The 16,253-nt window shown below is 33.4% G+C and overlaps 1 protein-coding gene across 4 annotated transcripts in view; it reads right to left on the bottom strand.

Annotated features, from left to right (window-relative positions):
* The window catches only part of CDH12 (cadherin 12), a 1,186,459-nt gene that overhangs the window by 79,490 nt on the left and 1,090,716 nt on the right, over positions 1-16,253 (bottom strand). For all 4 annotated transcript variants that reach the window (XM_027520215.1, XM_027520212.1, XM_027520211.1 and 1 more), the window contains one exon: positions 10,444-10,611. In XM_027520215.1, the coding sequence (XP_027376016.1) occupies positions 10,444-10,611 (168 nt within the window). The remainder of the gene's footprint in view (positions 1-10,443; positions 10,612-16,253) is intronic.

The following is a 16,253-nucleotide window of genomic DNA, read 5'->3' as shown; positions in this document are numbered from 1 at the left end:
AAGCGACTTAGCAGCAACTGATTTGTAGATTCAGTAAACATGTGGCTACATTTCCGAGCAAAACAAATTGCTTTTTATAATATTATTCTTTTTCAAGACTTTATAGTGAAAATTTCAACAAAAAAATTCCAAATGAATTATGAAACAAAAACCCATTTATATTGTCAGGAGATTTCCTGGTAGCTGGGGGCTTCCCTGGTGGGTCAGTGGTAAAGAATCTGTCTGCCAACGTAGGAGATGTGGGTTCGATCCCTGAGTTGAGAAGATCTCCTGCAGAAGGAAATTGCAACCCACTCCAGTAGTTCTTGCCAGGGAAATTCGATGGACAGAGGAGCCTGGCAGGCTATAGTCCATGGGGTTGCAAAAAAGTCAGATAAAACTTAGCAACTAAAAAGTAACAACAATGATTGTCAGAAAAACAACTGTTCCTGATTTTAAAAAATATATATATATATATATGTATTAATATATGTGATTTATATAACCACTCCTCCCATTACATAATAGTAAGCATGATGGAGAGCTTGGCAGGAGCACACACCATTTCAAGTGCATCAATAACCTTCCACTGTACATTCATTTTCTGGAGTACATTTACTATTCCCTTAAAACCTCCATTAAATGTGTAAAACTATCTTTCATCCTTGTCTATTTAATTTCTGATTTACCTAACAAAACACAATAGGTGAATAATTCTCATTGATATTTTCCAATAATTTCACAAAAATAGGCCACATCAAAGATTTTACTATAAATTATAAATATATTCAGCATCTTACAAATTAGGGTCTTGAAAAACGTTTGAAATTCAAATTCACCTGGGAATACTTATTTAGCCAAAAGTTTGACTTTTCAAAGATTTTTTGAAATATTCTGATGCTTAGTCTAGAATAGTGATATTTGTTAATAGTCACTTCCCACATGATATTTTAGTTTCTTTTAAGCAAAACTAATTTTTTCAATAGCAACAAGTTCATTGATCTACAAATTTTATTTCTGAATATTCATCACATATTAATGCATTACGTGCACATGCAGTAGTTTAAATTTTCTGTAATTGTCTATATTTTATTAGTTGACTAGTCCATATCTCTTCCCTATTTTGTTACTTATACCTAAAATGTTTCACTTGCCTACTACTCCTCATTGCCCTTTGCATAAATTCTATTTTTCATTCTTTCAAGGACAGCGTCAAGTCATTTTTGATGAAACTTGTTCTTGTGTCTTTGCATTTCCAATTTTTTCACAGCTCTTTAAATTATGCATTATGTTTTTCCAGTGTTTTAGCATATTTTGGTACACATTTGCTGTTCCACTGATTAACTCTTATTAGATATTTCAGAGATAGCATTGAGAATCTTTCCTTCAACATCCTCTCAGATATACTCTCTAATGATTTGGGTGCCCATCTTACACATTTGTATATCACTTTATGCGTAAGTCCATCATTTACTTTACTTCAAGTAGTATAATTGTCCATTAATTTAATCTTCCTATTATACACAGAGATGCTTGAGGGAAGAGATTAATTTTTTATCTCCTATATATAGTACAAAAATGAGATAGCCATTTATTCCTCAATAAAACTAGCAATCCATGAAACATTATTCACTAAAGGACACAATTTATTGTGTCCAATATTTGGTAATAAAATGTTTCTTATGTACAAAATATTTTGTTTTTATGATTTTTAGTATTGTTTATACATGTTTAACTCATAAATATTGTAGAAGTCCAATGTCTTTGCCTATTTATGCTTAAACTAATAGTAAGGCAAATATGAAATATATTTAAATTGTGAAGTAAATGGAAATTTAGGATGCTTTCATAACTGTGATTAAAAATGTACACTATTGTCAGAAATATGTTTAAATGTTTGAGGTAATAATTTCTAAAGTTCTCCTTATACTTTCGTCATCCCCCTTCCTGAACTTATACTCAAAATTAAAGATTTATATCCTCTTTATTCTGATTAAATTCATCCATGCCTCAAGTTTCCTTTATCACTTCTATCTTTATGTCAGAAAAGCTTTTTTTTTTTTTTGACTTTGATTTTTCTTTGAAACATTCTGTATTTTCATCTATTTTTTCTTGATTTTCACTAATTTCAGCATATCAACAGAAAAACTATCCCTTAGTTTAAATAATTTCTTTGCCAGCTCTTTATTTTACTTATCTCTGAATCCAGCAGATCACAAAGCCCTTCCTGTCCTGCTACTTCCGATCTCTCAGTTCTGCATCTGTCTATTCCAAACAGCTCCCCTAGGTCTGTGCCACATCTTCTCTCTGCTTCAGTGTTTTCCAAATTATTGTTCTAACTTATTGATTTATGACATTGCCACTCTAATCAAAAGCACACACATATATACATAAATATATGTGTCTGTTTCAGGCTCATGGCACTCTGCAACCAACCTTCTCTCTTTCAGTCTGTTAAATTTTTAACTATACACACATTTCTTCTTAAATTCTATATCCTTCATAAATATTTTGTAACAATTCTAGCTTGATCAAATAGTTGTATCCTCCTTATACGAATAATTATTCTTATCATATTACAATTTTGGAATTTTATAGTGGTTGTTATTTATTTACACATATAGATATTTGTCTTATAGAGTGCACTGTAGGGTGAGAAGAATAAAGAGAGTAGTATTCAATTCACATCTCTTAAGAACCAAGAACAAGTATCATACATACACATATTTGATTATATAAAAGTGGCAGGAATTTTTGACAATGCAATTTTCAAAGGCTACAGTAATAATAAAATAAACTTAAAGCATTTTAAGACAACTGGGGAAATGACATTAACAATCAGAGCATATATTCTTTACTCTGAGTAAAACTTTGATAGTATTAATATTATTGTTATAATTGCCATCTCAGTGACATCACTTGCTATCCATCTCATATGCTCAGCTTCTCTGAGAATCTGCTAATAGGGCAATGGAGCAACCAGGTTCCAATCTTCTATACCTTGCAACATTGGGAACAGGACCAAGTAGATCATAAAAAAGTGTCAGCACTATTTTAAAAAGATTCATATACTCATCCACAAAGCACAATATGATATTCACAGGGGCAATAATAAGAAAGGAGAGAGGTGGTTTTAAAGTTTTGTTGTTTTTCATTTAGTTACATCTGCTTATACAGACTACTGAAATTCAGTAGACCTGTCTCACTAGAGAATTGGGAGTGCAAAGTTTTTCACTGAGCTTGCATTCAGATTGTATTCACTTTGATAAAATTTGAATTCAGCCTTAAAGCATCAGTATCTGACATGCATAAACTCTTTGGAAGATGTCTAAGCAAGATATAAAAATGTATATGAGTGCTTAATTGTTAAAAAAAAAAAAATTTCAAAATACTTAATTTAAAATGACTGTAGTTTAGTATGCAGTCTCCACCCATATAGGTGGAATTTTATAGGAATAGAATTTTGTGCAAATTAAAAAATTCTCATGAGATGCAAAATAATTAACTTATTACCTCTAGTTAATGAATAATGAAAAAGCCATCTCAGAGAATCAACACTTGCCCCTTCATCACAGTAAACTGGTGGATTTCAAATTGTGCCCTGCAGACTACCTATACCAGAGTCTATTGGAATGCTTATTTACAATTCAGATTTCTGGGTCTAAGCTCTGTCAACTGAAGCACTGCTTTTATCCCTACAACATAGGATCCCAAAGGATTCCTAAGGCAAACATGATTTGAGAACCACTGGGAGGCCACTGGTGAGTAAGTTGCAGATTATCAATTGTATGTCTTATCTTCAGGAGATAGTTCTTTCTTATTTGTTTTTATTGAAATAGACAAAGACCCATTTGGGAATTAAACTGAAAGCATTTATTCCACTTAGTTAAAAGCTGGTTTTATAATGTGTCTTGGCTTATTTTTCAAGAATAGAAATAGAATCATCAACTATAATGACCCATGCCTACATTCTATGTGAGAACTGAAAAATTATTGAGTATAAACTCTTTGTGTACTTTTTTAATCCCTAAAATTTATAATTTTTAATGCTTTTTTAGGGCTTCCCAATTGGCGCTAGTGGTAAAGAATCATCCTGCCAATGCAGGCGATGTAAGAGACCCCGGTGTAATCCCTGAGTTGGGAAGATCCCTGCAGGAGGGCACGACAACCACACTCCAGTATTCTTGCCTTGAGACTACCATAGACAGAGGAGTCTGTTGGGCTATGGTCCATGGGGTCACAAAGAGTTGAACATGACTGAAGCAGCTTAGCATGCATGCACACAATGCTTTTTAAACATTTCCTCCCAAAATGAAGAGGATATCTAATTGTCAAATATCATAGATACATATAATATTAAAGATCAACTTATATAATTTTTTTGTCTTAGTCATGTCTTTGGGAGGTATTGAGCAGCTGAGCACACACACACACACACACACAACATAAAAGCCACAGATTAGAATAAACTGTCAGAGAATGCTAGAAAAATCCTATATGTTTGAAATTTCTTAAATAAAATTTTAACTATGGGAATTAAACTGTGTATTAAAGTTGATGCTAAATTGGCACTAATATTAAATTTGAGAAACATACATAAACATGAGTTTATATCATTAACTCCTTCACATATTATTTTTTTCTTACCACTTAAAACCAACACCCAGTTCCAATTAAGGAAAGTCTTAACTTGCATTTGATCTACACTGTTAAATTTGCATACAACTGATCTATGCCACTCTTCCGATCTCAAATATTTGAGTGAAGTTGAAGTAGGCTTTCTCACTTAAATAGTAGTGGAACTTACATAAGACCAATTATTTTAGTCGTGTTTCTTCTGGTATTTCATTCAGAGTAATTGCTACCATCTCTTTTTAATTCTTTCACCTAAAATAACATATTGGAGACAGCGATAAGAACAGAAATCCCACCTTTGCCTCAGAGGCATCTTTAGAATCATGCTGGGGTTTTTAACAGTTTATTTGTGCTTGACCAGCAGATAGGAAGCAGGCCCTTGGCCAGAGTCTCCAGATAAACTAAGAAGTAAGATTTGTACATATTTCATTCCCTAACAGGCCCCGAAGGAGACTGTGAAAAGAACTGAAGTGATTCTCAGCATGTACATATTAAGCTGCTTCAGTCCTATCTGACTCTGAGACCCCATGGACTGTAGCCCACCAGGCTCCTCTATCCATGGGATTCTCCAGGCCAGAATACTGGAGTGGGTTGCTATGCCTTCCTCCAGGGCACATAATTACATATTCAGCTGTATCCTGGGTGCTCAAAATTCACGAAGTATTTTTTCCTATGATTTTATTTAAATAAATATATAATCTATATTTTAAAATTTCAGATTGCATATTAAAATCAAATATAAAATATATAAATATGCAAATATATCTAAAATAAATTTAAATCTTGAGTATGTATCTTTAGTGGGTGATCTCAGTCATCCTCGTAACAATAAAACTTTGGGCACCTGGGAGAATGTGAAAGTACATTTTCGAAGGCTAGATCTGAGTAGCGGTTTTTAGTTCTTTATTCAGAATAACTTATTACATGGTTTTACCAAGAAAATTTCAGTGTCAAAACTCACCATTTTCCGTTTACCAAATGGTGAACAAAGAGAAAAAGACTTTGTGACCCTCTGGGTGTAACTGGGTTCATACTGATTCTAATAAAAATCTTTATTAATTACATATTATAATGACTACTTCCTTAAACATAAACAAAATACTATAAACTTTAAACTATTAAAAGAGCCTATCTCAACCTGGATGCCAAAAATTAATGATAGAATAAAATGAAGAGATATGTTTTAATTAAACAGATCAATATTTTTCAATAAGTAAAAATATTTTTATCACCATTTACTTAATAATTCAATAATTAATCGGGGATCTTGTCACCTTTCTATATCATACATTTACAATTTAAGAAAAAATATATAGTTGAATATAAGTATGTATATATTTGGGCTTTCCTGGTGACTCAGACAGTAAAGAATCTGCTTGCAATGCAAGAGACACAGATTTGATCCCTGGGTCAGAAAGATCCCTTGGAGAAGGGAATGGCTACCCACGCCAGTATTCTTGCCTGGAGAATTCCATGGACAAAGTAGCCTGGCGGGTTACAGTCCATGGGGTTGCAAAGAATCAGACACAGCTGAATGACTAACAGTTTCACTTTCATGTGTATATTTATGCATAATTCTGTAGTTTTTGATAGTTTGTGCAAAAAAGATCAGATATTGCTCATTGTGCAGTAGGAATTTTGGCTGATGCATTTAATTCTTTAATTTTAGATTGTTTTTATATTAACTGAAGGGCAATAACATTGTTCTCTGAGGTGAATTTTAATATTTGTAAATGTTTTATTTGTTAAATTAACAAATGGTAACATGGATACAATGATATATTTTATAAAGTAACTAATGTACTAATATTATTGACATAATTGAATCAAAATTCCTATAATGAGAAACAGTCAATATAAACAAATATGTTAGTTATTAGATGAAAACAGACCTATTTTTATTTGTTTATTTTTTGGCCACACCACACCAAACCACTTATGGGATCTTAGTTTCCTGACCAGGGATTGAACTTGGGCCACCACAGGGAAATCACTGAGTCCTAACCAGTGGGTTGCCAGGGAATTTTCCAAAAAACAGACTTACTTTAAAATATTGCTTATGACTAAGAAATTGTCTTCAAACAAACACTAATGACCTATGTTCTACATTCAAATTTGTTTACTGTACAAACAGTTCTTACATGCTTATACTGAAAAAAAAAAGCAAACTTCTTTACATTTCCTATAAATTACCTCTTTTCATCTAAAATATGAAGGGCTTTATTTCACCTAAGTTGCTTTCTTTTTCATTACAAAATTATTATTACAGAAGAGATAAGTGAGAGAAGTATTTTGCCTAATGTGAATTAACCACACCACTTAATTGATTTGATCTCATAGTGTATAATTTAGATAAGCTTGTTAGATGGTTTTGTCATTTAGAATTCAAGTAATGGAAACCACCAGTGTTTTGCTGGTAGCTTGTTTTGACGGATGGAGATCCTCTACGGATGTACTTGATTATAGTAGATGGAAGTTATATGACTATATGTAAAAGATTTTATACAGAAAACTTTTAATCTTCATTTGACTGCTGGTAGAGCTCTTTTAACATACTGGCATTATTTCTATTTCTAAAACAGTATTCCCTCCTTTTTTTGTGAACAATACTCAATATTATCTTATAGAGTAATATAAGGGACTTATGGTGCAAAACACGGATATCAAAGGTAAATTGCCTTTTAAGAGGGAAAATGATAAAAAGTTAGAGTTTGAAGTCCCTTCATAAGATGAGGTCTTCAGTTCTCCTACCAAGGGGTTGTGTGATCTTGGACAAGTTTCTTAACTTTTAATAATAATACAACCTTGCTATTTTATGTCTAAAATTGAGAAACTACTAGACAGTCATTGTAATTGGAATACATATGCAAATCACTTTGCATAATGCATGACACATGGTAACTTATTAGTAAATATCATTGTCACCATCATCAAATTAAATTGGTAGGAAATTTTGATGCCTCAGGAACCATCTATTTTGCAACAATAAAACAGTAAACTATTTACAGTTGCATCATACAAATGGCTATGCCATTTAAATTTATTTTCATTTCTAACAGATTTATAGAAGGAAATGGATGGAAATGAGTGCTTAACACTGTTACACATGCATATGTACACACACAAAGTCAAAACAAATTATGATTAGTAAATTTTAAGAAATAATCTTGTGCATTCTTAAGCAACAATAAAATGTAGCTCCATGAAGTTTATCTGAAGGAGAAACTTTTTCCAGCATAAATGATTAATAGATAAGAACAAATATAGCTGGTTATGGGAAATTCTCTTTTTAAGTTACAATATGTATGAAATATATGCTGTCTTGACTTTTATATTCAAAAGGTTAGTATTTCAGTTTGTCATTTTATGTAATATTTTCAGTTTAATTGATCCATGTAAGACTACTCAGGCACAAAGAGCATTGTCTTCTATAGAGGTGGTTTTTCTGTTTTTAAATGTATTCTGTATTTTCCTCTGAAGGATGTAATTCAAAATGACAGTACATTAAAAAGAGCTTGATACAAGTCATGTAAAGTTTCAAGGGGATTAATATTTTATTCATGCAAAATGTGAAAAACCCTCTTCTTTCTCATGATTTAAAAATATCTCTCACCCTATTATATTTTCAGGCTATAGTTCAAATGTGCATGTAACACTTGCATACTTGAAGAAAGAAAATAATTAGATCACAGTGATCCGTTTGATATATTTATTCTACCCTTTCATTTCTGTTTACAGTGACAATTCAACATATGTCATGTGACTTTTTGCAGATGTGTCTTAAAAGTATGGTTTTAGAGTTTCAGGTAAAAGAAAACAATAGATTTTCATTTTCATATTATGTTGCATTGGAAGAAATTTGAACTGCAAAGTCAAAAAAAAGTTTGCCAGTTTTGATGATCTTGGGCAAGTTAATCTCTCTAAGCCTCAGTTTTCTTAACAGCAAAACATGGAATATAAAGACCTCAAAGTGTTTCCAAAGAAAATGATAAAGTTCCTGACACAGCATGTAAATGCTCTAAAAGTTCAAATACCCTTACCTCCCAATCCGTCTTTCTGGGTCTCATCTAGTTACTCTTAGACCTACAGATTCAACTTTGAATAAATTCCAAACAGGCCTGCTGCTTTATCCAGATTATTTTCCCTAGCAAAGACCTGGAGTTGATTTTCCTGTTGCCCTGGGACCTGAGTGCACCATCTTGGTTCCCTGCCTATACTCTAGTTTCTCTCCCACTGAGACATTTTCATTTCCTTGTTGTATGTCAGTCTATTTGTCTGATAGCTGCACAAACTTTTGTGAACTACCCTTCATTCATATTCAGAAGCTGTTTCTTTCCAATGGTTGAGTTTTGTACTCGTGAAAAACTTTACCATCATCCTTGTGAATAAGAGTATTGACACCACCTAAGATCATTTCTGTTGTCTCCTGTACCCTAGACTGAACCTATTTTATATGCACAAAATCCAAAACAGGATTTTAAATCACAATACCACTTTTTATGTAAAAGTATACCAATCTTTCAAATTAGTCTCCTCAATTAGCTATTACAAATTACCACAAATACATAGTAAAAATGTTAAAAATCGGTATTTTTCAGGTGGGAGTATGTTCTTTGTTAATGCCATATGATAGAGAATCAAATACTTTATTTTTTCCATTTACATATTTATTTATACTTTTTCTGTTTCCCTTAAGAGAAGAGAAAGAGAAAGGGATGCTCTAGGGCTCTGTTTTTAGTCATAACATATTATTTGCTAGCTATTTGTCATATGCATCCCATTTGCTAAAGTAGGGTGATTTCTAATTGCCAGTCTTATAACATTTGTTCAGTACACTGACTTTCTGATCACTAACTAAACATATTTTCACAAAAAATATGTTGGTAGTTTTAAGAAAAAAATGACCAAGTATTAAAGTATGTAAAACCATACAGCTAAAGGAATAAAATATCCATTTAGCTAAATGTCCTCAGTGTTATATACTTTGGTAGATAAACTCACTTGGAATTAGATGAGGAAAATCATTTTGCTTTGTTTTATAAAACTGTTCGTGCAAAATAGTGACTTTATCACGTTCCTTATAGAAACAATGATAGAAATATTCACTTTCTGTATTCTAAGTTCTAGGAATACTGAACTACAATCCTAGAAAAGTACCAAAAATCAAACAGGTACTTATTGGTGTTAAATGTAATACTGCAAAGGAAAACTAGATATAACAAAAGTGAGAGGTATTCATTTTCAACAAGAAACATAGAATTACAGAGAAGAGATAAGTGTGAATTATTCTATTATCATAGAAACTGTAGCAATTTTCACCTACTGCAAACTTAAATAAAATGCAACCAAAGTAATGAAATAGCATCACTATATCATATGATATCTCTAGGGAATTATACAGAAACAATTTAACATAATATAATTGATAAATTGAAGACAGAAAATTTTATGTTAGTTATATGATATAAGAAATAGTACAGTGGGATGTGCATCATAAGTCAAATTATACATCAATTTTCATATTTGTATTACTTTTTCAATTAGTAAGAAATCATACAAGATCCCAATCTACTATGAATATTTCATTTTCATATGAATTGATAACATAAGTTGTATAATTATTGACTCATTTATGTTATTTTATATTAAAATCACACTATGTATGACTCTTATGGAAAAATGTAATTCTGAGGACATTTAATTTTTAGCTTCTGCTTCCTAAAGAACAAAAGTGTCTGGAAAATCATTACAAGTCCTGTAAAATTCAGTGAAATGTAAGACATTTTTTAAAAAGCTGTACTGATTTAGACTTAACAGGAAAGAACATACTTTTGGGGAATCGAGGTGGATTGTCATTGACATCCGTGAGGGTGATGTTGACTATTGTCGTTCCGGCTAACCCTCCCAGTTGTCCGCCCATATCCTTGGCTTGGATGAGAACTTGGTATTGTTCTTTGACTTCCCTGTCCATGTTTGGCAAAGCTGTTCTAATAACACCTTAAGGGGAAAAAATAGAAAACAAATATCACAAATGTTCAGTTTTCCAAAATAGTCCACAAGAAAATGATTCTATATAAATTCTTTAGCAAAGACATGCTAACAAAATTTATGTGTTTTTTAAATTGATTTAGTTTAATTGGAGGCTAATTACTTTACAATATTGTAGTGGTTTTTGCCATACATTGACATGGATCAGCCACAAGTGCGTGTGTCCCCCCCATCCTGAATCCCCCTCCCATGTCCCTTCTTACGTGCCCTGCTTCATTTTTTGAACTTGCACTGGTCATCTATTTTACATATGGTAATATACATGTTTCAATGATATTCTCTGAAATCATCCCACCTTCACCTTTGCCCACATACTCCAAAAGCCTGTTGTTTACATCTGTGTCTCTTTTGCTGCTCTGCATATAGGATCATCATTACGATCTTTCTAAGTTCCAAATATATGCATTAATATACTGAATTGGTGTTTCTCTTTCTGACTTACTTCACTCTGTATAATAGACTCCAGTTTCATCCACATCGTTAGAATTGACTCAAACACATTCATGTTTTTAGCTGAGTAATATTCCATTGTATATACGTACCACAACTTCCTTATCCGCTCATCTGCTGATGGGCATCTAGGTTGCTTCCATGTCCTGGCTATTGTAAACAGTGCTGCAATGAACATTGGGGTACATGTGTCTCTCAATTCTGGTTTCCTCGGTGTGTATGCCCATCAGTGGGATTGCTGGGCCATATGACAGTTCTGTTTCTAGTTTTTTTAAGGAATCTCCACACTGTTCTCCACTGTACCAGTTTGCATTCCCACCAGCAGTGTAAGAGGGTTCCCTTTTTTCCACACCCTCTCCAGCATTTATTGTTTGTAGACTTTTTGATGGTGGCCATTCTGACCAGCATGAAATGATACCTCATTATGGTATTGATTTGCATTCTCTACTAATGAACGATGTTGAGCATATTTTCATGTGTTTATTAGTCACCTATATGTCTTCTTTGGAGAAATGTCTGTTTAGTTCTTTGACCCATTTTTTTATTGGGTTGTATGTTTTTCTGGTATTGCGTTGCATAAGCTGCTTGCATATTTTGGAATTTAATTCTTTGTCAGTGGTTTCATTTGCTTTATTCCCCTCCCCCCACCATTAAATTATATGTAGTTTTAAAAGTGAAACACCCACAATGTCCAATAGTTTGGATGTAATTTAATGATTGTGGTAATAGCCATTTACTGACATTTGTGCAGCATTGTGGAATATGGTTAAGGATCTCACTAAGTCAGCCCCAGTTAGACATAATTTACACAGAATCATCTTACCTTTAAAAAATAAATTGTTAAAAATATATATTTTATATGTACACGCTCAGTCACTAAGTCATGTCCAATTCTTTGCAACCCCATGGACTATAGCCTGCCAGACTCCTCTGTCCATGGGATTTTCTAGGCAAGGATACTGGAGCTTGTTGCCATTTCCTAAGTGGTTACAGTGAGCAGATTTCTAAAAAAAATTTGCCACATTCTTCTTCATTCTTATTTTTTTAGGATACATATATTAACTTTTTTAAACACTTGAAATATTTTATTTGTATATTTTATTTTGTTTCTCAGGATTCCTGACATTAATTTTAGTCACAGAATTTTTTTTTTTTAACTTAGATTTCATTAAGCTTTGCCATTGTAGGGAGTTTTGTTTCTTTTATCACCAAGTTACTCCAGCCTCTAATGGAGTGCTTATCATGCAGAGAAAAACTCGATAAGATTGTGTTGACCATCTGACTAGTGGAATGACTAGCTGAATAAAGGAAGGAATCTATAAATAATTTATAATCATGAATCATTTGATATATACGGATATTTATATAGCCTACTCATTTTCTGCCCTTATGTCCAAGTGTAGAGCTCTGTTTATATGTTTTCATAGTGAAAAAATTAAAACCTTCTGGGTTTATTAAATGAATTTTATAACAAACACTAATATATACCCAATAATTTTAAGGGGGGATTGTGGATAATTTGTCTTAAATGCATGTGTGTTTAGTATTGCTATTTCTTAAATAATAAAGCTTATATGAATAATAAATTTGTCAACACAAAATATAGAATCCAAATCATAAACTGAATACATATCCCTAATTCTTCTGTACTTATCTAATGCTGTTCTTTTGCTAATTTAGATTTAACTACAATCTGAGTGTTCTTCTAGCCCTTGGCAGGAAAAAGTTGCAAAAAAAGGCAAATTCCATTTTTGCTTCTGCTGTTTAATTTATGCTCTGCTATTCACTTACTATTATTTCAATCTGTTTGTCCATTCTTCAGCTTGGATTTCTGATGTTTCATTTCCAATGGTCTTAACTAAGACCCTTCATCTCTACATCTTGGCTTGGTCCTGCAAGCCTTTAAGCTATATGACTTCTGTCTGCCTTGCAATACTTATATTTTCTAAATAACTGCCTGACTTTAATTCACATTCATGCTATAGTTTCCTCTTGATGATAAGATTTGTGTTTATTCAATTTGTTTCAAGTAAGAACATATGTATATTTTTCTCACGTCATTTCTAGTATGACAATTTCCAATGTCACAATGGACTTCCCTTCCCTAGTGGCTCAGTGGTAAAGAATCCAACTGCCAATGCAGGAGACACAGATTTGATCCCTGGGTTAGGAAGATTCCTAGGAGAAAGAAATAGCAACCCACTCCAGTATTCTTGCCTAGAGATATCCATGGACAGAGAAGCCTGGCAGGCTACAGTCCATGGGGTTGCAAAGAGTGGGACATGACTTAGTGACTAAGCAAAAACAACAATAAATACTCCATAAAAACTCCACAGTAATGATACCACATATTGTAATTAATTTAAAAATAAAAAATTAATTTAAATAATAAATAAATAAATTCATTAATTTATAATCAATCCCTACTTTTTAGGCACATGTACATTGAATCCTAGTATGAGTGTCTTGTACCTGATGAACTTTCCAACATATACAATCATGATAATTAGGGTAATAGCAAGAATGAGAAAAATAGATTTATTTCTGCCAATATAAATGGAAATACATGGTTGAGAGTGTTATACCCTTAAATTTATATATTAAATATTATTAGCCTTTCAGGGGATATATTCTCCCTTTACAATCACCCTCCTGTTGTATTCAAGCCTCTCAATTTTGGTGAATCTGGGTGTATTTCATAAAATTGGGTTAGATAAAATTGGGTTTGATAACTCTGATGTTATCAAAATTGATGCTTTTGAATTGTGGTGTTGGAGAAGACTCTTGAGAGTCCCTTGGACTGCAAGGAGATTAAACCAAATCCTCAAGGAAATCAGTCCTGAATATTGATTGGAAGGACTGATGCTGAAGCTGAAACTCCAATACTTTGGCCACCTGATGCGAAGAATTGACTCATTTGAAAAGACCCTGATGCTGGGAAAGACTGAAGGCAAGAGAAGAAGGAGAGAACAGAGGATGAGAGGGTTGGATGTCATCACTGACTTGACGGACATGAGTTTGAGCAAGCTCTGGGAGTTTGTGATGGACAGGGAAGCCTGGCGTGCTGCAGTTCATGGGGTCGCAAAGAGTCGGACATGACTGAGCGGCTGAACTGACTGACTGACTCTGATGTCAACTTTTTGAGGTGAAAATAATGTACTACTATATTTGAAAAAATCATAAAATATTACATGTGATAATCGGGTATTTGGTTTGATCTGAGTTATTTATTGAAGTGGCTGTTGAACTGTAGGATTTAAACATGGGACCATAGAGTTAGTAAACACCTTTACTAAAATATACATTTCATTCAGGCACTGTTACTAGATTTAAGGGTACAGTGGCAAACATGTTTCCATCTGCTTCTCCAGTCCAAATTTGTATACTTTTCTAGACTTCTTTCTCCTCTCTGGCTTCTGGTTGCCTTAGCCAATATGCAAGATTGGTTAGTAGACAGATGATGAATTTGGGCTTTTCTTTCCATAAATTCCCCACATTCCACACTCTCTCCTGCCATGGTTTGCCTGTCTCTATCCCCATCCCCTCATTTCTCTACTCCAGTGTGGAAACTGAAGCCCCTTCTTATGTCTTCTCCAGATACTGCCTTATCTTTTATGGTTTCCTTACAATCTGCTCACACGTCCCATAAAGAGTCCTTTTATTAAACTAATTTCAAATTGCCCAACTGGGTATCATCTTTTTTCATCTGGGAAAATAATTGATAGAGTCTCTTACAAGGTCCCTTCATGAATTGTACATTTAATGGGTATGTGTTCCTGTGGAGTGGTGCAAAGCCCATAAAGAAGCTATTAAATGATTAAGCTAATTTCAGATGATGATTGGTGTTATGAGGAAAGTGAACGCAAGTGCTTTTGAAGGTAGTATCAAAAATGTCCTCTGTGAGGAAAGAGTTTAGAGCTGCAATTCTAGAGAAATGGAAGAGGAAGACTTAGAAAGAACACAGGGAGGAGTATCCTAGTGATGGAAAGGAGAGCATTACTTCCTCAAAGCTTACAAGAAAAGCACTTGGAGGTCAATGTGACTGCAGCATACCACTGTTGAGAGAGATGGTATAAAATAAGACCACAGATAGGGAGATAAATGAGATAATAGTTTTCAAAGATAAATAAACCCTCTGGGAAAGCATCTTGAAAATCAACAAGTAGGACTACATTAAACTAAAAAGCTTCTGCATAGCAAAAGGAGTAATCAACAAAAATGAAAAGGCAGTCTATGGTATGGGAAAAGCTGCCTGTAAACCATATATCTGATAAGGACTTAATACCCATAATAGAAAATAACTTATGCAACTCATTAACAAACAAACCAAAAATCTAATTTAAAAAATGCACAAAGAAACTGAATAGAAAATTTTCCATAGAAGTAATACAAGTGTCCAATAGTTACATGAAAAGGTGCTTGACATCAATATTCATCAGGGAAATGTACAATTATCAAAACCACAATGAGACATAACCTTAAGATTTTAGAATGGCTGTTAACAATAAGTCAAGAAGAAGAAATAACAAGTATTGGCAATAATGTTGAGTAAAGAGGACCCTGTGCACTGTTGGTAGGGATGTAGCATCCAGTTCCATCACTTTGTTGCATATAGATGGGGGAAAAGTGGAAATAGTGACATATTTTATTTTATTTTATTGGGCTTCAAAATGACTGTGGATAGTGACTTCAGCCACAAAATTAAAAGACACTTGCTCCTTGGAAGAAAAGCTATAACAAACCTAGACAGTGTATTAGAAAGCAGAGACATCAGTTTGCCCACAAAGGTCCGTCTAGTTAAAGCTATGGTTTTTCCAGTAGTCATGTATGGATGTGAGAGTTGGACCTTAAAGAAGCCTGAGCACTGAAGACTTGATGCTTTTGAACTGTGGTGTTAGAGAAGACTCTGGAGAGTCCCCTGGACAGTATGATGCTCAAACCAGTCAGTCCTAAAGGAAATCAATCCTGAATATTCACTGGAAGGATTGATGCTAAAGCTGAAGCTCTAATACTTGGCCACCTGATGTGAAGAGCCAACTTATTGGAAAAGACCCTGATGCTGGGAAAGATTAAGGGCAAGAGGAGAAGGGGGTGAAAGAGGATGAGATGGCTGGATGGAATCACTTGCTCAATGGACATGA

The sequence above is a fragment of the Bos indicus x Bos taurus genome, chromosome 20 (genome assembly GCF_003369695.1).
Source record: "Bos indicus x Bos taurus breed Angus x Brahman F1 hybrid chromosome 20, Bos_hybrid_MaternalHap_v2.0, whole genome shotgun sequence".
Taxonomy (NCBI): domain Eukaryota; kingdom Metazoa; phylum Chordata; class Mammalia; order Artiodactyla; family Bovidae; genus Bos; species Bos indicus x Bos taurus.
The sequence above is the reverse complement of the archived record's forward strand: the minus strand, read 5'-3'. Positions and strand labels throughout refer to the sequence as shown.